At 44.5% G+C, this 26,034-nt stretch overlaps 1 protein-coding gene across 2 annotated transcripts; it reads left to right on the forward strand.

Annotated features, from left to right (window-relative positions):
- Nucleotides 1-448: 448 nt before the first annotated feature.
- Nucleotides 449-25,769, forward strand: ADPRH (ADP-ribosylarginine hydrolase). 2 transcript variants are annotated; one of them, XM_077820209.1, is made up of 5 exons: nt 449-505; nt 4,424-4,574; nt 18,337-18,682; nt 21,306-21,666; nt 23,972-25,769. In XM_077820209.1, the coding sequence occupies exons 3-5, from the start codon at nt 18,370-18,372 to the stop codon at nt 24,369-24,371; spliced, it is 1,074 nt and encodes a 357-aa protein (XP_077676335.1). In that variant the 5' UTR covers nt 449-505; nt 4,424-4,574; nt 18,337-18,369; the 3' UTR covers nt 24,372-25,769. The 2 variants fall into 2 exon arrangements, with proteins under 2 accessions (XP_077676335.1, XP_077676344.1); XM_077820218.1 differs by lacking the exon at nt 4,424-4,574 and having other exon boundaries at nt 467-505.
- Nucleotides 25,770-26,034: the final 265 nt, after the last annotated feature.

Below are 26,034 nucleotides of genomic sequence, written 5' to 3' on the forward strand. Positions count from 1 at the left end.
ATCATCAGCGCTCCAGGGAGCCTTCCCCCCTTAACTCAAATTCATCGATTCCTTAATGTTACTCGTGGGCTAGAGCGCACGAGAGCTGAGGCTCGAATAAATGGGTTAGTCTCTAAGGTGCCACAAGTCCTCCTGTCCTTTTCACTAAGAAAATATCCTTCCACCCCGCTGGGAAGTTACAAGTAGCACTGTAAGGAAGAGACTCTCCCCTGAATGGAATATGGCTCAGCCTCCCACAAACCAGTTTACAGAAGATGTCTGGTAATGGTTGCTTTGCTTTAGGCTGCTGTGCGGCATTTTAGGGGCTGCGTTTCCAGCCCACACCCTGGAAGCTTCTCTCCTTTCCCTCTGGTAGGCTACGTCGCAGATGAAACAGGGGTCAGCTGCTGCCCTCAGAAGCGGTTGCTGAGAAAAGATTGGCTGCTCCATCTGCAAATCAAATCCACCCCCTTCCGCAGGACGGAAGAGTCACATTCCGCAAGAGGGCTCGGCTGCAGAACTGCAAGTAATTCCTCCCTTTTAAGCACGCTCTTTACAGCGTTTCTTACAACGGGACTGTAAAATGTGGCCGCCCTGTGCCCGTCCCGGCCCTGAGGCGCTCAGCGAGGCAGAACGCCGCTTTCCTCTAGCTAGTTTGTGAACGAGCGACAGAAAGAAACTCAGGCTAGCCGAGGGCAGCTCTCTCTCCTGAAATGCACAGGCCAGGCTCAGAGCCTCTCCTGGCTATCCGCGCCCTGGGCGTGATGAATCATAGAATACCAGGGTTGGAAGGGACCTCAGGAGGTCATCTAGTCCAACCCCCTGCTCAGAGCAGGACCAATCCCCAATTTTTGCCCTGATCTCAAATGGCCCCCTCAAGGATTGAACTCACAACCCCGGATTTAGCAGGCCAGTGCTCAAACCACTGAGCTATCCCTCCCCCCAAACATTTTGGCTCGGATGAAACTGGGGGGAGGGAGGAAGGAAATAGCACTCCCGCCTTTCACCCAAGGCTGAGCACTTCTTACTTCTTCCAAGCGCTTGCAAACATTAGCTAACCCCCACCGTTCTCATGATTTGCACGGGCACGTGGCAGTCTACAGCTGCCCCAGCTATTCCACTGCCCGCCCTGCTGGATTCTGGGGCCCTCCTCTCACAAGTCTCCATGGCCATCCCCCCCCCCCCCCGGCTGCCTCAGGGCTGTTGCAGTTACCTAGGTTGTGCTGTGTCTAATACCTGCACCCTGGCCGTCAGCCCCCAGTTTTAAAGGGAGTCCAAGCAGGGGACCCGTCCCCACCTGTCATGCAATGCCTTTGCAAATCCCACAGCATTGCACATGCCCAGCGTTGGCTGATAGTAGCAGGAGTTTCCCCAGCCTGCTGGGGTTGCTCCAGTTCAGAGGCGGATTAAGATTTACTGGGGCCCTGGGCACAAAGAACTTTTGGGCCCCCCACACTCTGGGGGCTCAGGGGCGCCAGAATTGGGGGAAAGAGGGAGGCCATCTCCCCCGCTTTTTTTTAAAGAGAGAAGGCTATGCCCGCCCATTTTTTAACATAGGCGTAGTAGCCTCAGGCAGGCACAAAGCAGCGGCTACATGGGTATAGTTTGGGGAGGTGGGGGTGGTGTTACCCCCCCCAAAACTGCAAACCTCAGGCTAGAGGTGACAGGAGGAGCGATGCCACATGTGGCTGCTGCCTTAGGCACAAAGCCCAGGCGGCAGTGGGGTGACCCAGCAGAGGCAGCCTGGCAGCAGGAGCTGGGCACAGGCACTGAGCGAGCCTGGGTGGAGTGCAGTGGCTGCTGAAGCCAGAGAAGCTCTCTGCCCAGCTCCTTGCTGCCTGTGACCTTCCCAGGGCTCCCTACTGCCTCCCAGGCCAGGTCAGGGCTCCCCTCCCCACAGAGCATGTCTATGGGCCCTGGGGAGGGGGCAGGAGGCCGGACCGGAGCCCTGCCCCTGTGTCCCACCGGCAGTGGCATGTCCCACTGGGCTGGGGGCTGCTCTTGGACACTCTGGCCCCCTACTTAGGGCAGATACAGGTTCCGGGGCTCCCCACAGTGGCCTGAGCTCCCTGGGCAGCTCTTACCACTGCCGGCTCCAGCTTCTGGTCTGGCCAGGGGGCTGGGCCTCGGGGGGGGGGGGGAAGAGGAGGAGCAGGGGGCAGGGCCACAGTTCTGGTGACCGTGGCCCCCCTCCCACTTCTACCCAGGTTCTGGCACTCCTGCGGGGGCCCCCAAATTGGCCGGGCCCCTGGGCACGTGTTAATCCGCCTCTGCCTGTAGATTAGCTGCAGCCCAATGTAGCCAAAGATCCCATAGATGATCGTAAAACCAGAGACCCTGCAGAAGAACTTGAAAGGAGCAAAACCAAAGGTTCAGTGGATGAGCAGGCCAACAATGGAGCAGGTCAAAGCAGTCTTCCTGCTGGAATAGGTTTGAAGTTCCCATATGATAAGTCACTTTCACGATTCAGTTTTATCACTGGAGCAATTGCGTATGCTTGTACAGATTGGTCCTTGCCTGCCCGTCAAGTGTGATATGCCAAATGGAGAGTTTCAATTTTTCCATCAAGATGCCATTTTCCCATGTTCATTTTACAGCATGATAAAAGCACTGCATGAAGATTTGCATGTCAAGTAGCTTAGCATGCTCATATCTTTCAGATTACACATACTGTCACGTTTGGTGATTGTTTGGTGATACACTGTATTTTCCACTTTATGCATCCGATGAAGTGAGCTGTAGCTCATGAAAGCTTATGCTCAGATAAGTTGGTTAGTCTCTAAGGTGCCACAAGTCCTCCTTTTCTTTTTGCAAATACAGACTAACACGGCTGCTACTCTGAAACCTTTGGGGATACAGAAGCTCAAAAATCAACATGGGTAAAAGGTTTCAATGATTGGAAGAATATGCTAAAGTTAATGGCTGTTCATGGGAGGACCAAACAACATCTGTAGTCACATATGGCAGCTTTACAGTTTTGACCCTTCACAAGTATCGATACATGTTTTGATAAACTAGCATCTGAAAATATCAGGAAGTTGCAAGAAGTATTAAAAATATTGCATGACAGTCAAAACTTTAGCTAGTTTAGGTCTCCCTTTTCACGGCCACTGTGAAGTGTTGGAGAGCATCTGTTGTGGTATTTAGTTGATTATGAAGCTGCTTGCCTGAGATAATACGACTTCTGCCTGACATACCAGTGACACCAAGAGAATAAATATTTGAGCAAGAAAATTACAGATGAACATATAAGTCTTTTTGCCTCAGAAACCAGGAAGCACATATTTACTAGCTGCAAAGAAGTGAAGTTGTTTACTGTCATTGCAGATGCAAACATGTTGATCAAATGGCTTCACTTTTTTAATATTGATCGTATCAAAGGAAAAGTAGATATAAAAGAGCATTTGTGGCAATAAGCGAGGCAGATGCTGCATCCTTGTGTGACAAGTTAACTGAAGTTTTATTTGACAAGTATTGGATCAGACCCTAAATACATGTCTGGACAGGATTCAAAAAGTAACTAGATAAGTTCATGGATGGTAGGTCTATCAATGGCTATTAGCCAGGATGGGCAGGGATGGTGTCCCTAGTCTCTGTTTGCCAGAAGCTGGGAATGGGCGACGGGGATAGATCACGTGATGATTACCTGTTCTGTTCATTCCCTCTGGGGCACCTGGCATTGACCATTTTTGGAAGTCAGGATACTGGGCTAGATGGACCTTTGGTCTGACCCAGTATGGCTGTTCTTATGACAGGGATATGTTGGGGCCAGTGTTATGGCTGGACCTCGTGGAGGAATGCAAGCAAAAGAGAGAGAACATCTTTCAGGCAAGGGAGGCAAAGTGTGTGCACCATATATCCATTGCCTAGCACAGGCCTGCACAACCCATAAAGCGGTGAGGGCCATATTACTCCAAAGAAAACAGCTGAGGGCCAAAACTCCCTGGCCTTGCCGAACCCTCCCCCCCCACCCCCCCAGTGCTGCCCGGCCCCGCGGAAACAAACCCTCCTTCCCCAGCGCTGACCCGCCGAAACAGCTGTGGGCCAAAAAGGAAGGGAGGGGCGGGGGGTAGTGATACTTTATTAAGAATTTTTCAATTAAAGCAAACTTTTTTTAATTTTAGTTTTTTTAATGAATCATGGAAAAATGAAAAACACCTGTTCCGTTGAAAGAAAATATTTGTACTTTTCATAATTACCTTGCAAATTTAATGAGAGATAGTACATCTCTTTTGGGCAACAAGGTTGTCGTATTTGGGGGTGATATTTGAAGTGGATATTTTCATAATGTCTTCAAATGGTCGTCAGTCAGAGAAGAACGATGCTTGTTTTTATTCATGTTCATGATGGAAAATGTTTGTTCACATATGTAAGTGCTTCCAAAAATGCTGAACGTTTTCAGTGCAACTTCGATAAGATTTGAATTGTATTTTTCATTGTCCAGACTTTTGTAGAAGTCCTGCAGGCTGCTTTCTCTGTGCTTATTTCGGTAAACCGCCGAACATTGAAGTTCAATAAACTCCAACTGCAAATCTGGTTCCACAGAAAAGGGATCTTCAGTCAGCTTCAATTGGACGTCTTCTTCTTTAGACAAAGTAAGTCTTCTGTCAAATTCTTCAATCAAAAGATTAATGTGCTTTGCATATTTTTCTTCTAACTCGGCACGTTTGTGCTGAGGGAGACGCTGTGCACAAGTGGGAAAGTGACACATTTCGCCTTTTGACAGCTGACTTCTGAAAAGTTTCAGTTTCATTTTGAAAGCTTTCACTGCTGCACACATTTTAAATATAAGTTGATCTTTTCCATGAAGTTGAATGTTGAGATCATTCAGGTGTGCTGTAATATCACAAAAAGAAAAAGAGATCTTGATTCCAGGACTCATTTTCAAGCTCTGGGAATTTTATTGGCCCATTTTCTAGGAATTTTGCTACCTCCTCTTTCAAAGCAATGAAATATTGGAGCACTCTTCCTCTACTCAACCTCCTCACTTCCCGTATGGTAGATTAAGTTGCTGCACTCGGCGTCTACCCCTTCAAGAAAGGCTTGAAATGTCCTATGTTTTAGTCCTCTAGAACGGATGTAGTTTACAATGGAAACTACAACTCACATTACATGCTCAAATTTTAAGACTTTGCAACGCAAAACCTGCTGATGTATAATGCAGTGATGTTTGGTTATTTGTCTCCCGATAAATTCTTCAAGAAGAGTAACTTCTCCAACATTTTTTCCGCACATAGCTGGAGCACCATCAGTACAAATGGCCACCAAGTTTGTGAAATCTAATCCCGACTTATCATTCGTGCACTTTATCACTTCACTGGAGATTTCTTTTCCGGTTGTGCAACCTATCATGGAGCACATGTTCTTCAGTAATTTCAAAGTTTTTATCAATACCTCTAATAAAAATAAGAAGTTGGGCGGTGTCTTTAAAGTCTTTTCATCCATAGCTAGGGAGTAAAAGCAGAATTTACTGACTCTTTGCTTTAACTGATCACTTAGATTGGTAGAAAAGTCAGCTATTCTTCTCTGTACAGTCATGCGTGCTAGACTGACATTCTCAGATATTCCCCTCTTTTCTGGACGTAACTCAGATACAGCAGTCAACATACACTTTTTTAAAAACTCGCCTTCTGTGAAGCATTTCCCAGCAACAGCAATTTCCTTAGAAATTTGGAAGCTTACTTTAGTAACCGTATCATTCTCAGTGCTCACTTTCTTGAAAATTTGCTGTTCTCCACTAAGGTTTTTCACTAAACTGGCTGCTTTAATTATTTTTTCATTTGGGTTCAGTTTGGCGAGATTGGGATGTTTAGTTTCAAAGTGCCGCCGAAGGTTGTATTCTTTTGGAATGGCTAACGTTTCACGACACACAAGGCACAGTATTTTGTCTTTGGAAACAGTACACGAGTATTTATTCGTCCATTCAGTGTTGAAAACTCTGTGCTCTGATTCTCTTTTTCTTTTCACTCATGGTATCCATTATGAAGCTCAAGATTGTATTGAATAAATTCACACACAAGGGAAACACTCACAGTCACACACAAAGAGCTATCTCATGGTGCATGGCACACTGGAAGCCTGTAGAGGGGGAAAGAAACGGCGTGAATAGGGTGACCAGATCACAGCAGTAAAATAGGACCCGTCCCTGCCCCGCTCAGCCCCACCATCACACCCCTCTTCACCCCCTAGCCCCCTGCTGGCTTGCTGCGTCCCTCCTAGTCAGTCCCCCACGCACCACTCGCCTCCTTTCACCTCCTCCCTCCCCTGCCAGAAACCTGCATGCCCGCCCCTAGAACCCCTGCCGGCTCACTGCTTGCCTCTTTGCCCCCCCTCACCCCTCCCCAGTATAAAGCCTCATTCAAAGACCCAGGGGTCACTATATTACTGCACACAGCAGTCAATCAATGCAGTTGTAGATAAATCTCTGCATTATGCATTTTTGTATAACTTTTATATGACTTTGTATTGAACCTTGGTAATATGATATAGCAGGCCCCTAAGGTAGTATAATTAAGGTAAAAGAAAAATGTCTTTTTGCTAGAAGTAGAATAAGATCTTCCCCCCACTTTGTAATCAATTGCCCTGTTGAATGAATGAGGTGTGAATGAGGCAGGGGTGGTAGGCAGGCACCTCCAGACAGCTGCAACCCTTGGAGAGGTGATGGGAGCCAAACCAAGGACAATTAAACTTGTCAAGTGGGCTGACTAGAGAAGAGCAGACATACTGATGGCCTCGGGGATTAGAAGCAAGCACCTTCCTTTGGGAACACCCTCTTTGCAGCATTGGGACAACCCCCAGCCCAGAGAAAAGCAGCAAAAAGGACCAACGGACACAGTCCCAGATTTTGAATCTGGGAGATTTGCATAAGAGGGAAGCTGCTATAAAAGTGAGGTGTCTTGCAGAGAACCCTGGGTTTCGTCTTGTCAACATCAGAGCACCGATCCGGATCGGCAGAAGCCCGGCTCCACTCCTCCCCCATCTAACTCACCTGGCCAGTGAAATTAAGGGGAGCAGCTCGTTGGTAACAACAGCACGATGGAGTGTGTGTGTGTATGTGAGTGCAGGAGCGTGATATACATCCTATGCATATGATAGTGCTGGTTATTACATGTAATACTAATAAATGTGGCGTTTTGCCTTATTCCCCCTGAAAAGATCCTGTACGGTACTTTAAGTACAACACAGTAACAAAAATTAAAATACTGAAAATGGATGCCCCCCTTCAGCCACCGACTCATCGCTTGCCTCCTCAGCCCCCTTCCCCCGCCGCCAGCTCATCTGCCCCCAGCCACTGGCCTCTTCACCACCCCGCCTGCCCACCCACCCACTGGTTGGCCAGCCAGCCGTTTGCTTGCCCCACCCCGCCGCTTGCCTACACCCCCCCGCAGGCAGCACAGTGAGCCCACGGGGGCCGCATGTTCTGCAGGCCTGGCCTAGCACATCAAATTAACCTAGTATTGGTTCATGCTTCTGAAGATATGGCCAATCCAGACCTGAAGATTTTCTTCACAGCTTTGCAGGAAATACATAAATATTTCACAGACGAGCCATCGATGTGGAAAACCTAATGATTAAGTCTAAAAATAATCTTGATCTTCAAACTCTTGCTTGAGAGAGTACAGCTTTACAAAGAGAAGAGGAACTTGATGATGCGCTGTAGGGCCCTGAAGTCGCTGTCAGGACTGATGCAGCAGCTGAAATGGAACAGGCTCCTAAAGAATGAAGGAGACCTTTATATCGAACAGCACTCTGCGAGACTAGATGGGCAGTGCAAATGAAAGCCATTGAGGCAACTATAGTAAATGCATTAGAGTATTATTGAATGCCAAGAAGATGAAATTGTGGCTGAATGCAGGAGTAGTGAGGACATATATTGAGCAAAAAGCAACATGTCTGATGGATTGGCTGTTCTACCTCAGTCTGTTATGGTGGCATAGGATCTTCATTATCATGGCAGCAGTCTCTGGAATCCTTCGGTCATAGAAAATTGACCTGATCCAAGTCCTCCAACACAGTGAATTAGCTCAGCAATCTCAGATCTGAAAAAAATTATGCGGGAAATTGTAAAAATCTCAGACCAGGTGAGAAGCAATGAGTTATGGAAATACAAACTATCCAAGCCACAGGAAGAGATGTGTACTATGCATGTATGATGCATTTGTACACAATTGTGTGTTAGAAACAAAGGAGAACCATCAAAGGAAATATTTTGAGGTCTTAGATATGATCAGTGAACTAAAATCTCAGTGTGAGGGAATTCAAGAGGTAGCTGCTTGATTTGGTTTTATCCATCCCAGGTGACTTCAAAAATATAACTTTAGCAGAGTCAAAGTGAAAGGTCTTAAACTCATGGGGAAATATTAATTTTTCTTTAGATTTGGTTCATGAGATTGTAAAATTATTCATCTTGAAAAACAAAGGACACAGAGGTGTTCGGTTTGTCCCTTGGAGTCCAGAGCTACTTGAATTTCATAGTGTCAAGTTATCCCGGTGATGTTTTACCAGAAATGGAAATAATTGTGTTGACTCTCACCCTGCTCATTGGAGTGCCTTGCGCTGAATGTGAAATGAGCACATTAAGATGTGTCAAAAATTATGTGTGTTCAACACTACCACAGACACAGTTGAGTGATCTTGCTCTCCTTCCAACAGAGAAAGACAAGACAGCCTCATAAAACAATTGGCCAAGGAAAAGTATTGCCATTGATGTGAGGTTCCAGTAATTGAGAATACGCAAACCAACACAGTTTGGGTGACGTTCCACGTAGGTTTGGGCCTGTGATTTTTGTTTTATTTGTTTACTTTAAACTTTTTATATTAAAAAAAGCCTAAAGCGATGTGGCTATGCTGCATATTTGCTGACCATGTTCCGACCTTAAAATCTGCCCCTAAGTTTGGCCTATCCTGGTTCTCTGTTTTTGGATGGATTGTGAGTTTTATGTTGTGTTAAAGCACCCAAGGCTTGAGATGGGATTTTTTTTAAAATAAATCTAAAACCAAATTTCTAAAAAATCCCTTGACTCACTTAGAATGACTAACTCACACAAGCTGATCTGATGCTGACTTCCTGTGTGATTTCTGCCAAGTTGCCAAACTGCTCTGTCCTTGCTCACAGAGTGTCTTAGGTAAATGTCCCCTAAATTGGTATTAAATTATACCAAGGGTTGGAGCACTAGTGCAGACCGACCACTGGCATTTTAAGCACAGAATTGTCTAGATCTATCCTGAGCATGGTCAGACAACAGGCTGGTTCATAGAATCATAGAATACAGGGCTGGAAGGGACCTTAGGAGGTCATCTAGTCCAACCCCCTGCTCAAAGCAGGACCAATCCCCAACTAAATCATCCCAGCCAGGGCTTCGTCAAGCCTGACCGTAAAAACCTCAAAGGAAGGAGATTCCACCACCTCCCTAGGTAACACACTCCAGTGCTTCACCACCCTCCTAGTAAAAAAGTTTTTCCTAATATCCCAACCTAGATCTCCCCCACTGCAACTTGAGACCATTACTCCTTGTTCTGTCATCTGCTACCACTGAGAACCGTCTAGATTCATCCTCTTTGGAACCCCCTTTCAGGTAGTTGAAAGCAGCTATCAAATCCCCCCCTCATTCTTCTCTTCTGCAGACTAAACAATCACAGTTCCCTCAGCCTCTCCTCATAAGTCATGTGTTCCAGTCCCCTCATCATTTTTGTTGCCCTCCGCTGGACGTTTTCCAATTTTTCCACATCCTTCTTGTAGTGTGGGGCCCAAAGCTGGACACAGTACTCCAGATGAGGCCTTACCAATGTCGAATAGAAGGGAATGATCATGTCCCTCAATCTGCTGGCCATGCCCCTGCTTATACAGCCCACAATGCCATTAGCCTTTTTGGCAACAAGGGCACACTGTTGACTCTTAAAACCCCTGGGCCCTGTCTACACTATTGCTCTAGCCAATGCTCGACCTGCAATAGACTCATAGATATTAAGGTCAGAAGGGACCATTATGATCATCTAGTCTGACCTGCACAATGCAGGCCACAGAATCTCACCCACCCACTCCTGCAATAAACCTCTCACCTACGTCTGAGCTATTGAAGCCCTCAAATCATGGTTTAAAGACTTCAAGGTGCAGAGAATCCTCCAGCAAGTGACCCGTGCCCCATGCTACAGAGGAAGGCGAAAAACCCCCAAGGCCTCTTCCAATCTGCCCTGGAGGAAAATTCCTTCCCAACCCCAAATATGGCGATCAGCTGAACCCTGAGCATGTGGGCAAGATTCACCAGCCAGATACCCAGGAAAGAATTCTCCGTAGTAACTCAGATCCCACTCCATCTAACATCCCATCAGAAGCCATTGGGCCTATTTACCATGAATAGTTAAAGATCAATTAATTGCCAAAATCATGTTATCCCATCATACCATCTGTTCCATAAACTTGTCGAGGTTAATCTTGAAGCCAGATAGGTCTTTTGCCCTCACTGCTTCCCTTGGAAGGCTATTCCAGAACTTCACTCCTCTGATGGTTAGAAACCTTTGTCTAATTTCAAGTCTAAACTTCCTGATGGCCAGTTTATATCCATTTGTTCTTGTGTCCACATTGGTACTGAGCTTAAATAATTCCTCTCTCTCGCCGGTATTTATCCCTCTGATATATTTATAAAGAGCAATCATATCTTCCCCTCAACCTTCTTTTGGTTAGGCTAAACAAGCCAAGCTCCTTGAGTCTCCTTTCATAAGACAGGGTTTCCATTCCTCGAATCATCCTAGTAGCCCTTCTCTGTACCTGTTCCAGTTTGAATTCATCCTTCTTAAACATGGGAGACCAGAACTGCACACAGTATTCCAGGTGAGGTCTCACCAGTGCCTTGTATAACGGTATTAACACCTCCTTATCTCTACTGGAAATACCTCGCCTGATGCATCCTAAGACCACATTAGCTTTTTTTCATGGCCATATCACATTGACAGCTCATAGTCATCCTGTGGTCAACCAATATTCCAAGGTCCTTCTCCTCCTCTGTTACTTCTAATAGATGCGTCCCCAGCTTATAACTAAAATTCTTGTTATTAATCCCTAAATGCATGATTTTACACTTTCCACTATTAAATTTCATCCTATTACTATTACTCCAGTTTACAAGGTCATCCAGATCCTCCTGTATGATATCCCGGTCCTTCTCTAAATTGGCAATACCTCCCAGCTTTGTATCATCCGCAAACTTTATTAGCGTACACCCACTTTTTGTGCTGAGGTAAGTAATAAAAAGATTGGTCCCAAAACCGATCCCTGAGGAACTCCACTGGTAACCTCCCTCCAGTCTGACAGTTCACCTTTCAGTAGGACCCGCTGTAGTCTCCCTTTTAACCAATTCCTTATCCACCTTTCAATTTTCATAATGATCCCTATCTTTTCCAATTTAACTAATAATTCCCCATGTAGCACGGTATCAAATGCCTTACTGCAATGTAGGTAAATTAGATCCACTGTGTTTCATAGAATATCAGGATTGGAAGGGACCTCAGGAGGTCATCTATTCCAACTCCCTGCTCAAAGCAGGACCAATCCCCAACTAAATCAATGTCAGGTGATTGTTTCTTGAGCCAAATGATCACTTCCTTATTTAAAAATGTCACCTTGCTCTCCCACGTGGAAACAATTAAGAATCTCTTCTAAAAACAGACTCCCTGTCTCTCCAGTAGAGTTCATCAGTCAGGAGATGCATGAATTGGATTCAGAAGGAGTGGCCTGAAATACCTCCTGCAAGTCATACTGGCTAAAATTCAAGCAAAGAAAATTCTGTTCCTGTCCAGAACTAGCTCTGCCTCCAAACAATCCAAAAAGTTCAATCTGAATACAAATAATCTCATCATGGAGATTTAAAAAAAACCAACCAACCAACCAAAGCACTCCTCACAACAAACAATACACAACAGTCAGTACTGTAGACAGTTATGATTCACCATGCTACCCACCACTTGGGTCTGCTGACTGGAAGTTTGTGGAAGCAAAGAACTGCTGCCTGGATTCCTATTCAGCCAAGACTACATATCAAAAAGATGGGTTCAGACTGAGATTTTGACCCCTAGAACCTAGCCATCCTCCTTCATGCTTCACCTGTTTCAGGCAATGTGTATACCAAGGTGCCATATGATGAAGAAGCCAAGAAAGATGGCATTTGGTGGCCATAATATGACAATCATGGAAAAGTAACCTTCTGCTTGTCTACCAATATCCTCTCCTCCTTTACAACCACTTCCTACAACACAATTTTCCTGCAATATTTTTGTCCTCGCCAAGCATCTCTCTACATTCTCCCATAACTGAATTGTGCATTGTAGATTTTTGTAATAAGCCCTGTGGGGTAAGAAAAGTGACCTGTCCATGAAGTACCATGTGATTACACATCTTTAGGAGACACTAGCCAACAGACAGCAAAATTCAAATTTTGTGGAGAATGGTATGTTCACCAAGCGATGTAGGGAACTCATGTTTCCTTTGTCTAAAAAATCTGTTACTTTCTCAAAGAAGGAGATCAGGTTGGTTTGGCACGATCTACCTTTTGTAAAATCATGTTGTATTTTGTCCCATTTACCATTGACCTCAATGTCCTTAACTACTTTCTCCTTCAAAATTTTTTCCAAGACCTTGCATACTACAGATGTCAAACTAACAGGCCTGTAGTTACCTGGATCACTTTGTTTTCCTTTCTTAAAAATAGGAACTATGTTAGCAATTCTCCAGTCATACCGTACAAACTCTGAGTTTACAGATTCATTAAAAAATCTTGCTAATGGACTTGCAATTTCATGTGCCAGTTCCTTTAATATTCTCAAATGAAGATTATCTGGGCCCCCCAATTTAGTCCCATTAAGCTGTTCGAGTTTGGCTTCTATCTCGGATATGGTAATATCTACCTCTGTATCCTCATTCCCGTTTGTCATGTTACCATTCTCACTAAGTTCCTCATTAAAGACTGAGGCAAAGTATTTGTTCAGATATTGGGCCATGCCTACATTATCCTTAAGCTCCACTCCATCCTCAGGGTTTAGCGGTCTCACCTCTTCTTTCCTTTTTTTCTTCTTCTTCTTTATATGGCTATAGAACCTTTTACTACTGGTTTTAATTCCCTTTGCAAGGTTCAACTCTACATGACTTTTAGTCTTTCTCACGTTATCGCTACATGTTCTGACCTCAATAAGGTAGCTTTCCTTGCTGATTGCTCCCATCTTCCACTCCTTGTATGCTTTCTGCTTTTTCCTAATCACCTCTCTGAGATGCTTGCTCATCCAGCTTGGTCTACAACTCCTATCTATGAATTTGTTCCCCTTTCTTGGGGTGCAGGCTTCTGATAGCTTCTGCAACTTTGACTTGAAGTAATCCCAGGCCCCTTTGCCTTTAGATCCATAAGTGCTTCAATCCAATCCACTTCCCTAACCAATTTCCTTAATGTTTTAAAGTTAGCCGTTTTGAAATCAAAAACCCTGGTCGCAGATTTATTTTTGTTTATCCTTCCATTCAGTTTGAACTGAATTAGCTCAAGATCACTCGAGCCAAGCTTGTCCCCTACAACCATTTCTTCTATGAGGTCCTCACTACTACTCACCAAAACCAAATCTAAAATGGCATCCCCTCTTGTTGGTTCAGCAACTACTTGATGAAAGAATCCATCAGCTATCACATCTAGGAAAATCTGAGCCCTGTTATTATTACTAGCACTTGTCCTCCAGTCTATATCTGGGAAGTTAAAGACTCCCATGATCACACAGTTCCCATTAATATTTACTTCATTAAAAACATTAAAGAGGTCTCTATCCATATCTACATTAGATCCAGGCAGTCTATAGCACACCCCAAGCACTATCACAGGGGAGGCTCTGGAAGCTTTCTTTCCCAATGTGATTTTTGCCCAGACAGACTCTGTCTTATCCATTCCGTCACTTCTTATTTCTTTACATTCTACCTCATCATTGATATACAATGCTACTCCACCACCTTTACCTTTATTTCTTTCCCAAACAGCACATACCCTTCAATATCGGTACTCCAGTCATGACTACTGTTCCACCATGTTTCTGTTATCCCTATAATATCTGGTTTCACTTCCTGCACCGTTAGCTCTAGTTCCTCCATTTTGTTACCTAGGCTCCTCGCATTGGTGTACAAACATGGGAGGCTTGTCTAAAATTCCTGATGCAGATGCAGCCTCTATACCTCTGTCATAAATATAAAGGGAGGGGTAAAGCCAGAGGAAAAATCCTCTCACCTGTAAAGGGTTAAGAAGCTAAAGGTAACCTTGCTGGCACCTGACCAAAATGACCAATGAGGAGACAAGATACTTTCAAAAGCTGGGAGAAGGGAGAGAAACAAAGGGTCTGTGTCTGCCTGTATGCTGCTTTTGCCCGGGATAGAACAGGAATGGAGTCTTAGAACTTTTAGTAAGTAATCTAGCTAGGTATGTGTTAGATTATGATTTCTTTAAATGGCTGAGAAAAGAACTGTGCTGAATAGAATGACTATCCCTGTCTGTGTGTCTTTTTTGTAACTTAAGGTTTTGCCTAGAGGGATTCTCTATGTTTTGAATCTAATTACCCTGTAAGGTATCTACCATCCTGATTTTACAGAGGTGATTCCTTTACTTCTATTAAAAGTCTTCTTGTAAGAAAACTGAATGCTTTTTCATTGTTCTAAGATCCAAGGGTTTGGGTCTGTGGTCACCTATGCAAATCGGTGAGGATTTTTACCAAACCTTCCTCAGGAAGTGGGGTGCAAGGGTTGGGAGGATTTTGGGGGGAAAGACGTGTCCAAACTACGTTTCCCAGTAAACCCAGTTAAAGTTTAGTGATGGCAGTGGAAATTCCAAGGGCAAAGGGTAAAATTAATTTGTACCTTGGGGAAGTTTTAACCTAAGCTGGTAAAAGTAAGCTTAGGAGGTTTTCATGCAGGTCCCCACATCTGTACCCTAGAGTTCAGAGTGGGGAAGGAACCTTGACAGCCTCCATCTGTAAGTTTTCCTACTTGTCCTCTTATTGCATTTAAGCATCTTCAGTGATTTTGCACAGGTGCAACTGATTGAAACTAAGTATGCAAAGGCCTGATGTGCAGAAAGGAATAGGCGCCAGCTCACACTTGCAACTGGGCTGGTTCTGCAGGGATTGCAGAAGTGAAATGTAGCAGAAAGAAAGGGGTTTCACTAAACTAAACAGATCCAACTCTGAATATACACACGGGGTAGATCGAGGCAATAAGGGGTCATTTCTATAAAATTCAATGGCAAAAAAAACTACATGCCGGCAGAGTTAGGGTTGCTTGGCGGCATGTCGTCCCCTTGCAGAACGCTAAGTGGAGCAAAAGTCAAACTTCTAAAAACCAGGAAACGTAGAATTAAGGCTGTCCATGCAATCTTAACTCTGCCTTATTTCAGCAATGCTCTAATATGCCCTATCACACATACCTTTACTCTGCTAACCCCACAGTTGCTGAATGGTTTAAACCTTTCACCTGTTTTTGCAACCCATGTACTCTCACTCACATGAATCCATCTAATGCTATTAAAGGACAAAAAGGGAAAAAGTTGGATGAGCACTAGCTCCCTTAGATCCTAGCACTCACAGAGAGGGCAGCAAGAGGGATTCAGATACCCCCAAAGCAACAAGGCCTCCCACACCTCAGCTCATGAGAGGAAAAGGTGGGGGGCTCAGCCCCCCCCGCCCAAGGGGCAAGAGCCCTTCAGATTTGGGCACACACATGGGAGGGAAGAATGTGGGGCTCACAGGTGCCCGTCTGTATTCTCCCCCAGTTCCATGCCATTCATCCCAACAATTCAGTATCCTGCCCTTCCAATTTCCCTAACCCTCACGCCTCCCTCAACTGCACCCCCAACCTCTCTCTCCTCTATCACCTATCTCCAGCTATCCTTCTCCCCTTGCTGCAGCCCCAAACCCCTCTCCCCTTGTTCCCCCACTGCTCTGCCCCTTAATGCCCCTCCCTCCCAGAAAGCATTCATATGTTTAATTCCTGCCTCCCACCGTCATGGAGTGTATGTACCCCATGCTGGCCCAACAACCAAAGGGTTAATACAGGCACTGCTGACTGGCAGCCTCACAGCAGCTGGAAGGATAAAAGGGCTGGGACGCAGAGGGGTGGGGTGGCTAACAGAGGAGCGAGTAGACTGGCGAAAGGCACTCCTGTCAGCAAACTGCTAGAGAGCTACCAAGGGACAACACCCCAGGAAGGGTGGAACAGACCAAGAGGCTGAAGAGCCTGCAGTGACCTGGGGGAAGGTTGCTGGTGCCCTGAACTCCTTCCTGAGTCAATGAACTCGGATCCTGCTTGTCTAGCTTGAGAGCCCTGAGCTGGAACCCAGTGCAGTGGTGAGCTACCCTACCAACTGGCCCCGAGAACAGAGAGGTTTATTCAGATTCCTAGGCGCCAGGAATAGACTGATAGCCCCGCTAATGCTGAGTGTTCCAGTGTCATGTCCCACTTGGCCGCACCAACTCCACCCTCTCTCCCAAAAATCCCCTGCCACCTATGACTCTCAAATTGTAGCCACTTAGTCCAAACCTTTTGCTTTAGGTGTGGGCTTATGATTAACTTACTCTTAGTTATGTCAATTGCAGGGTGACTGCACAGCTGTAAAACCTGGATTTGTGCTGGAAATGGTCTAACCTGACAATTACTTTAGATAAGCTATTACCAGCAGGACAGTGGGGTGGGAGGAGGTATTGTTTCATATTCTCTGTGTATATATAAAGTCTGCTGCAGTTTCCACGGTATACATCTGATGAAGTGAGCTGTAGCTCACGAAAGCTCATGCTCAAATAAATTGGTTAGTCTCTAAGGTGCCACAAGTACTCCTTTTCTTTTTGCGAATACAGACTAACACGGCTGTTACTCTGAAACCTGTCAATGAGATCTGTGATTCATCCAGTCATTAGTACCCCTCAGTTGAACAGTACAAGGCAGAAGGAAATCAGTTTTGGCGGGGAGAGGCTGTAACTCGGCAACCCCTTGGTCAAAAGACCCCAAGTCTGGATCTCTAAGCCTGTGCCCCCATGAGGCACACCCAGTTTCAAAGCAATCTGAGGAACTGTTTGGATTTTAGAGCCCGTCCAAGCGTCGGCCTTTAAAGCCTATAAAATGGAAGGAAAGGAAACCCTCTAGCCATTGTTCTGTATTGGCGGGTGTGCACTGTAAACAATGTACATTTTCTCAAATCTTGTCCTCAGTTTGTATCCCCCAAAGATTTAGTGGGTGTCACCACTATCTTGGGTAAAACTAGACAGATTGAGACCATTTTGAACTGCCTCACATCAATAGTTTTAGCTCTAGCTCTAGCTCTGTGCAAAAAAACTCCTACACCACAGCAACCAACTGCAGATAGAAACTTTTTGAAAAATGGTTATTTTTTTCAGGTCCTAAGCCTTTATAGCCCCTACCCTGCACTCTCTTGGGGCACACCAAATTTCAAAGGACTCCTACTAAGCATGTCAACTTTAGAAGACTTAAAAATGTTGATCTTTAAATGGAAGTTGTAATATAATGTTAACTCTGGGGCGCTGCTGGACCACTATAATTACTCTTCAGAGTGCAACTGTACTTCATTTTTGTTTTAAATCACTTTCTTAACCTATAGCAATTGATTAATACATTAACCTTTCACTCTTGATATGGTTTTCTTTTTGCATTTTTCTCAGACAATAAAAATAGACCAAACAATTTCATGTTCAGGCTCTTAAGCATTTATCAAAATGTTACTATAACAAGGTGGCAAATCCTGCAGGGGGATATATGTTGTCTGGTTTTTGAATAAAGAAATGTTGGGTTAGCTTTATTTAACTACAGATTTAATACAAAACCACTTAACCAACCAACCTGAGGGTGTTATATGGATCACACTTTTTAAAAAAAACAAAACCAATCAATCCAAATTTTAATACTTATAAATAACTTTATTCTCAATTGCATCTGTAATTTACCTGGGCCAGGATGGCAGCAGCTGAATGTAGTTGGGAATAAGAATGTGTACTTTGTCAGATCCTGAGAGAAACATGCTATAGGCCAAGGCCTAGAAGCTTGTATGATGGAAGGCTGGTGTGGGATCTACTCTTGGTTCAGAACAGGGTTTGAATTTATATTGGTTTCCCAGTAGAACACCCACAGGCCATTCCCTACTCAGAAGCTAAACTAACCATACAGATTGTGAGGCAAAGTGTGCAAATACTGCATTTCAGAGCTATTTGTGCAAGTTAAATTGCCCAGCAGGTGCAGAAAGGCTGAATGCTCCAGCTCTTAAGACTTTGAGTATGGCTCTTGCTTGACTAGATACACAATGAAGCACCCTCCCAAACTAATAATACTTGTTTGATTTTCAGAGTCCACGAAGCGGAGCCACCCTGAGGCACAGCATGAGTTCAGGTCTGATTGAGAACTATGTGGCAGCCATGGTGCTGAGCGCAGTTGGTGATACCCTGGGCTATTACAATAGAAAATGGGAGTTCCTGCAGAATGGCCAGGAGATTCACAGGCAGGTTGCACAGAAGGGGGGGCTGGGAAACATCAGTATAGCAGGCTGGAAAGTCAGCGATGACACAGTGATGCACTTGGCTACGGCTGAAGCTCTGGTAGCTGCTGGGAAACAGCCAAGTTTTCCAGAGCTCTATTCCCTTATAGCAAAGCACTACAAGGACTGTATGGATGACATGGCTGGCAGATCTCCAGGTAATCCTTCTGAAATTGTATCTGTACCATACAAAACAACGTTTCCTTCCTCAGTCTAATTTTCTCTCTCTCATTCCTTCTTTAGTTAAGGCTACCAGAGAGTTGCCACTGTTTATAGTTGCTTATAACTTTACCAAACTAAGTGTTCAGGCTGAAATTTTCCATGTGAGTTGTCTGCATCAGACTGATTTTTCTGAAAAGTTTCAAATAAAACGGTTCTGCCATTTCCAAGAACAAGGTTGGGAAAAAGACATTGTTTTGCTAATATTCTTACAACAGTTTCTTCGAGAAGTTCTAGCATCTCCGTGTTTGGATCTGGGACGTGAAATTTGGCAGGGAGGTGACCTTTATGTCAAGGATATGCCTTTGCAATTTCTGTGAAAAATATGCCCACATATGGCCCAGTTATAAGCCTTTTGGGAAAAAAAAAAATTTCACTTTTACATATGCTCAGTAAAGACGTTGTAGAGTTTGGTAGCTACATTCCCTGAAGATTCTCTCTGCACCGAGCATGCTCCAGCCCAGGGTGGAAGGGGCTAAACAGGATATGACTGTCTCTGCAGTTGCTGCTGGGGGCCACTATAGGGCCTGGCATCAGACCTGAGAGCAGGAAGCCTTTTTGTCCTGTGCTCTCAATGCCTCCCCATCCCCGCCCTGCTGGCACCCTAGCAGTGTGGAGGAGAAAGCAGCCTGATCCAAATGCGGAGTTGACAAGAGCTGGATTGGGGAGGGGCAATGGAGGAAGTAGATTGGAACAAACTGTGCGGGGCTGGGGAGAAAGACTGGAACTGGCTGGGTAAATTGACTGGCTATATAAGTAATACAATCAAAATAAAATATTTCAACCTTATCAGTGAAATTTTTGGCATTTCTGTTCCATGGGAAATTTCAGCTTTTCATTTGGATACAGAACTAGTAGGGGTTTTGTTTGTTTATTTTGGGAATATCCTGCGGAATTCCAATGCCCAGGCAGCTGTAGTGACCATGTAATTAAAGATAGTATGATATTGTATATGCACAAGGGAGTCAAATTAAGGTTTCATGGGCTACCTTAATTCTGCCATTTTCTAACTTTTCAGTACTTTGCTTTGCATCCTTAATATTCTTTTAACATACAGTAGAAACTCAGAGTTACAAAGTGACGAGTCAACCACACACCTGATTTTAAACTGGAAGCACACAATCAGGCAGCAGCAGGAGAAAAAAACCCCCAAAACTAATACAGTACAGTACTGTGTTAAATGTAAACTACTAAAGAATAAAGGGAAAGCAACATTTTTCTTCTGCACAGTAAAGTTTCAAAGCCGCATTAAGTCAATGTTCAATTGTAAACTTTTGAAAGAACAACCATAACGTTTTGTTCAGAGTTACAAACAACCTCCATTCCGGTGGCGTTCGTAACTCAGAGGTTCTGCTGTAGTTTTTGGTATGCAGTATACATCTTGTGCATACACATATACACAAAAATAAATTTTAAACAGATGTGATAAGAAATTAAATACAAGAAAACTGATAAGCCCCATCAAACATTTTTCAAAACCATAATGATCTTTACCGGTAACACCTTAGTATTTAGTAAAATCTAAATCCCTTTTCACTAGTTCTGCTGTTTAATTTTCTGTGTTTTTCCTCAGCAGGACAATGAAAATATAGCAATCACAGTTTAGCCAGTTTTATTTTCCCATACTCGTACAATGCTGCAGTTTGGGTTGCAAACATTCCAGGGGAATATCTGGATGCTTGTGGAATAGGGACATGGAGACACAAAAGTTACCACTGATGATTTAGACAGCCTTGCAGTTGTTAGGCTATAAATATGCTTTGGACCTAAACTGAGGAACACTCATGGCTCTGGGTAAGCCAAAGGAAACTGCAGGTGCCTAGCAGCTTTGTTACCTAAGAAGAGATGGCCTAATTCCCAAAGTATGGATGGATGTACCTTACTTTAGGCACATTGACAATCTTTGCCATTGTCCTAGGTGGTTAAGAGAAAGAATCTCTCTGTAGTTACAGCTGTAGCTAGCTTTCTGTTACAAGACTGATTTTTTTACCCTTATCTTACATGTTCAAAACTTCAGTCATGCTATTTGAAATTTGTCATGTATGTGCTCCTCTGCCAGAGAAGAAGTTTTTAGGAGCTGTCTGACAAAATCTGTTGAGACACACAGTCTGGGGGTGGTGGTGATGGTGGGGCAATCAAAAAGATTGTTTAACTTTTTAAAATTAGTTCTTTGCTTTCACACACTAAATTTGGCCTGAAAATGCCAAACTTGTTTTATTTTGTTGGCTTTGACAAGGACTGAGACTTTGATGCTGTCTTATATATTTCTCTTCTCTCTCACACACACACACACACACACACACACACACACACACACACGCATTAAGGTTAGTGTTGTAAGTGAGTTTGGTTTGGGATTATACAAGTTATTTCAGCAGTTGAAGTAGAGAGACATAGGTAAGCGAGGCAAATTAGGTCTTGATATGAAATTAGGAAAGGTACACAGGAAAGCTCCTTCCCTTCCCTGCCTATCCTCTGGCTTTCACCATTCCTCATTCTAAATGAACATTCTGGCCTGTTGATCAAGGCTTCCCTTTATTAGTCTGTTTCCTTCCTGAACAGGTTCTACCTGCGTTCAAAACGCACTGGGCCTGCAGCCAGACAAACCAGATGGCTGGAGGATTCCGTTTAACAAGAATGACGGAGGATGCGGGGCTGCCATGCGGTCCATGTGCATTGGGCTGAGGTTTTGTCATCCTGAGCAGCTGGACAGCTTGATTCAAGTCAGCATCGAGAGCGGTCGAATGACCCATCATCATCCAACTGGCTACCTGGGATCCCTGGCTTCGGCTCTCTTTACCGCCTATGCTGTGAATCGCAAGCCCCCTCACGGATGGGGGAAGGGACTAATGGAAGTGCTGCCGCAGGCTAAAGTCTACATCCAGAAGTCTGGCTACTTTGTGAAGGAGAACCTGAAGCAGTGGTGAGCTGGGCTGGGTTCTGCTGGTGAGATGACTGGAATTTGTAGGCCCCCAAATGTCTGGTTATCAGTCTCTCCAGACTATCGAATGCAAGGCATTCAGCAACCTCAGCCATGGGGTCTGAACACTGTTCTGTGAAAGGAGTCCGTTTCATGGATCCCAACAAGGAGGGTTTGCGTCATGGCCCTTTTACACTGTCTTTGTGTCAATGAGAACCGGGCCCTAGGATAGGAAAGGTTTGTACCCAATGCCACAGCTTTCCTCTGCATTGCCCACTCCTGCACGTTCAGGCCTCTCTGCAGTCTTGTTGGAAGGTTATGAAAGTGCTTTACACACCCAGCGACCTAACTTTTCTAAACCCTCTGCGAGGGAGGGAAGTATTGCTGTCCCTATTGTTAGTGTCCAGGTGCTGGGGGCCTACGAGATACAGATCAGGCTAGATGATTTTGTAGTCGCTTCTGGCCTTGAACGCTATGACTGTATGACTTTACAGATGGAGAAAGAGGGGATTAAGCAACTTGTCATCCTCCATACTTGAGTTCTCTAATGAGGCCAAAGAGAGAACCCAACTCCCTGCATCTCATCTACAAGACCATCCTTCCTCCCTAGAGCCTGAATGACTAGAGACTGGGGCTGTTACACTAAATAGGGAAAAGCAGTACTTGTGGCAGCTTAGAGACTAACAAATTTATTTGAGCATAAGCTTCCGATGAAGTGAGCTGTAGCTCATGAAAGCTTATGCTCAAATAAATTTGTTAGTCTCTAAGGTGCCACAAGTACTCCTTTTCTTTTTATGAATACAGACTAACATGGCTGCTACTCTGAAACAAAATATGGAGAACCTCAAATAGTTTCAGAGCCGAGCTCAACTCGGACAAGCACTCAAGGGTTCTGATGTTTCTGATGCTAAAACCAATCCTACAGCCTGCAAAACTTATGAGAGAACATGCTTCTCCATGAGCTTTCTTCTGGACATCCTGCGAAACAGCCTCTCTGTTCAAACTGTACCGCTGATGTCAGACAGAGCTAGGGAGTGCTGAGGTGATTGAAACAGAGAGGGAGGGAATTATTCATGCTTTTCAGAGTCTAACAAGGTTCTTTCTAAAAAAAGAGGTAGCTTGGGGAGGAGGAAGGGGATTTTAACTTTATCCAAGGTAATTCACAGTGTCCTAATTAGCTTAAAAACCAACACTTGGGTTCAGTTCCTCAGCTGGAGCGATGCAGATTTACACCAGTTGATGATGATCTTCAACAACAGCTCATTGAATACTAAAGTGATTTGTGAATATTTGTGACTAAGAAACAGCACGTTTGGTTCACTATTCTTTGTGGAGTCATTCACTGGCTATTCAAATGGCTGACAACCATTGGTGAAAAAAAGTGTGAAATTTTCAAGAGTCGCACACAATTTTTAACACCAATGATTATTCATTATTCAGAAATTTCCTGTAAAATTTGTCATCTAATCATGAGGCAGAGATACCAATAAATTCTCCAGTTAGGGTGACCGGATAGCACCTGTGAAAAAATGGGACAGGGGGTGAATAGGTGCCTATATAAGAAAACGTCCCCCAAAACTGGAGTGTCCCTATAAAATGGGACATCTGGTTACCCTGTCTCCAGTGGACACTTCAGACAAACCATAGGCTGAAATTTGGTTGCGTAAACTGTTTGGCAAATACCAAATTGGCAGTAATCAGGATTGGCTCATCTGTAATTCAGAAAAGGGCGGGGAGGCATACAGCTCTATCTTCCATCACTAATAAGCTACCTCAGCTTGGAAGAAAGCAGTCCTGAGGCACCAGGCAAATTAATTTGTTGAGTTGGGGCTGAGGTGGGAAGTTCAGATACACATTTTGAAAGACCCCAGCACATTAGGGTTGGGGGCGAGGGGCAGCTAAAATATTCTGATACGGATCCTGGTTTGGACTCTGAATCCATTCACACACGCAGTTTGTGGAGATTATCTGAGTGCAGGATTTGGGTTCTCTACTTATTTTCTGTCACTTTGAATCCCTTGCAATGCAATGGGTTATTTATCCCTGTCTGTGCATTACTGCCCTCTCCTGGAGGGAAGAGTCAAAGGCTTAAGTGTTCCTCCCTTTGAGTCTCATCCTCTCATCGCCTGTGTGTCATGCAGCTAATGTCTCCAATTAGACAGGAGAGATTTGCTGTTTGGTTTAGCAGGTGGGCTGAGTTCTCTCTCTCATGTTTTTTGCTGACAGCTGTGGTGTCCATCTAGTTAAACAGAAGTGCTGCCTACTGCTGCCCTGGGACTTTTGCTTACTTTTCTCCCCTGTTTTGTAGGTCCTACTTTGAAGAACGGTGGGAAAAATACCTGGAGGCCAGGGGAATTTCAGATGGAGTGTCTGTTCCTACCTTCCCCCCCGTATATGGCGTGAAGGAGCGAGATGAATTCTATGTTTCCCTGAGCTACTCTGGCTGGGGTGGCAGCAGTGGGCACGATGCCCCAATGATTGCCTACGATGCCATACTTGGTGCTGGAAACTCCTGGACAGAGCTCGCTCACCGGGCTTTCTTCCACGGTGGGGACTCCGATTCCACAGCGGCTATTGCCGCGTGCTGGTGGGGGGCCATGTATGGCTTCGAAGGAGTCAATGTATCCCTCTATAGAGAACTAGAATACAGAGAGAGGCTGGAGAAAATAGCTAAGGCCTTGTATGAGGTCAGCCAGCCACAGAGCTAGTCCAAGGTGGTGCTAGGAGAGGTGGTTCTAGAGGTCACAAGACAAAACTAAGTTGTACAAACTTCCCTGTATAGCTTGGGCGGGGGGAAGAAAGGGTTAGATTGATTTTGGACTGCACTTTACTGCCCATTCACCCCCATCTCCTGATCCACCCAGGTCTTGCTTGTGCTTTAGCAGTCTGTCTAGCCAATGCCTAGTATTAGAATAACAGGATTAAGGATGAAAGTGTGAGGGGGAAGTGTGGCATAGCAGCTGTGTTCCCTCAGTTTTTTTCCTTTTGCCACTGTTAGCAGAAATGCAATCTGAGAAACACCAGAGAGCAATGCGTGGTCAGTCAGGTTTGGATTTTGTCAGTAATTGTAAAAGAATTTGGTCCTGAGTTTGAGTGACATTTAATATTTCTCCACAGAACAGAACCAGCACCGACCGCTAGTGCGAGCCTTCCCTTCTCTCACATCGCAGTGCGCCTCCCTCAGACACATAGTGAGCACCTTGACAGCTGAGAAGGGAATACAGGCTCTAGGGCCCATTCAAGCCCTGGTCCTAAGGGACCAATTAGTACGAAGCACAAGGGAGGATTTTCACACCTTTAGTGTAGGGAAGACACATTTTCCTGCTTTAAGTCTGGTCATTTGGCATTTGTTTAAAACCTAATTTCACAGCGTCTCTAACCAATTGCAGAATTTCAAGACCTTTTGTTATGATTAAATAAAAATGTCATTGTTATCTCTTGCCTACTGCAGTTAAGGGGGAAGTCAAATCCACATACAGTCTTGCCATTCACTTAAGGTAATTCTAACGTTAGGGACAGAAATTGCACCTTACTTCATCAAACTGGATCTCGTTATGAAGAATTAGAAATAGGAAATGCCACTTGTTACCATATCCCAGTTAAGAGCCGAGACCTTCAGAGCTGTTGATAGATCTCCTTTTCTCAAAATGTTATGTAACTGCTGATAACACCTTTGAAAGTTTCTTGCTTTTCTGTGCAAACAGCTGAATTGTGTGCGTCTTACTCCCAAGATGGCAGCTTTCAAGCTGATCATCATTTATCCTGTTTAAGATCCTTTACAAAAGAATAAAATCACTACAGAATGTAATCTGATAATGCAGAACAATTCTGCTCTATGTGAAACCATCTAGATTTGCAAATGAATAGAAGATAACATCTGCTTCACCATGTCAGAGGTTTGCCATTGTGCCTTTTGGTGAATTTGCAGCAGATATCAAGGAAATGCTGGAAGCGTATGAACAAGTTTCCAAATGAGAAGGAAAAGAGATTTGCAGTTCTGTACCTTTTGCCTGGGGTGACCTCTGGTTTTTAAGTGCTCTGTCTAGAATTAAATAAAAGCATATATTTGGCAAATGGAAGATAAAGCACATATTTCTCATATGAAACTGTTTATTGGTGTTCCATTTTGTCCTTCATTCTCACATGAAGGAGTTGTATGAATCCCTGACCAAACCCAGTGCTCAGGTCACTGAGGGTACATTTATTCTTCCCTCGAAGCGCTGCAAAGTAACGCGAAGAGCTTTTGTGCTTGCATTGAGGAGACAGGACCCCTGTGCCCAAAAGGACAAAGGTAAAGGCAAGGAGAAGATGGACAGATACTGTTAGGAAAGTGAAGGCCACACACCACTGTTCGTTAAGGAACTGTGCTGA

Source organism: Eretmochelys imbricata, chromosome 1, assembly GCF_965152235.1.
Source record: "Eretmochelys imbricata isolate rEreImb1 chromosome 1, rEreImb1.hap1, whole genome shotgun sequence".
NCBI lineage: Eukaryota > Metazoa > Chordata > Testudines > Cheloniidae > Eretmochelys > Eretmochelys imbricata.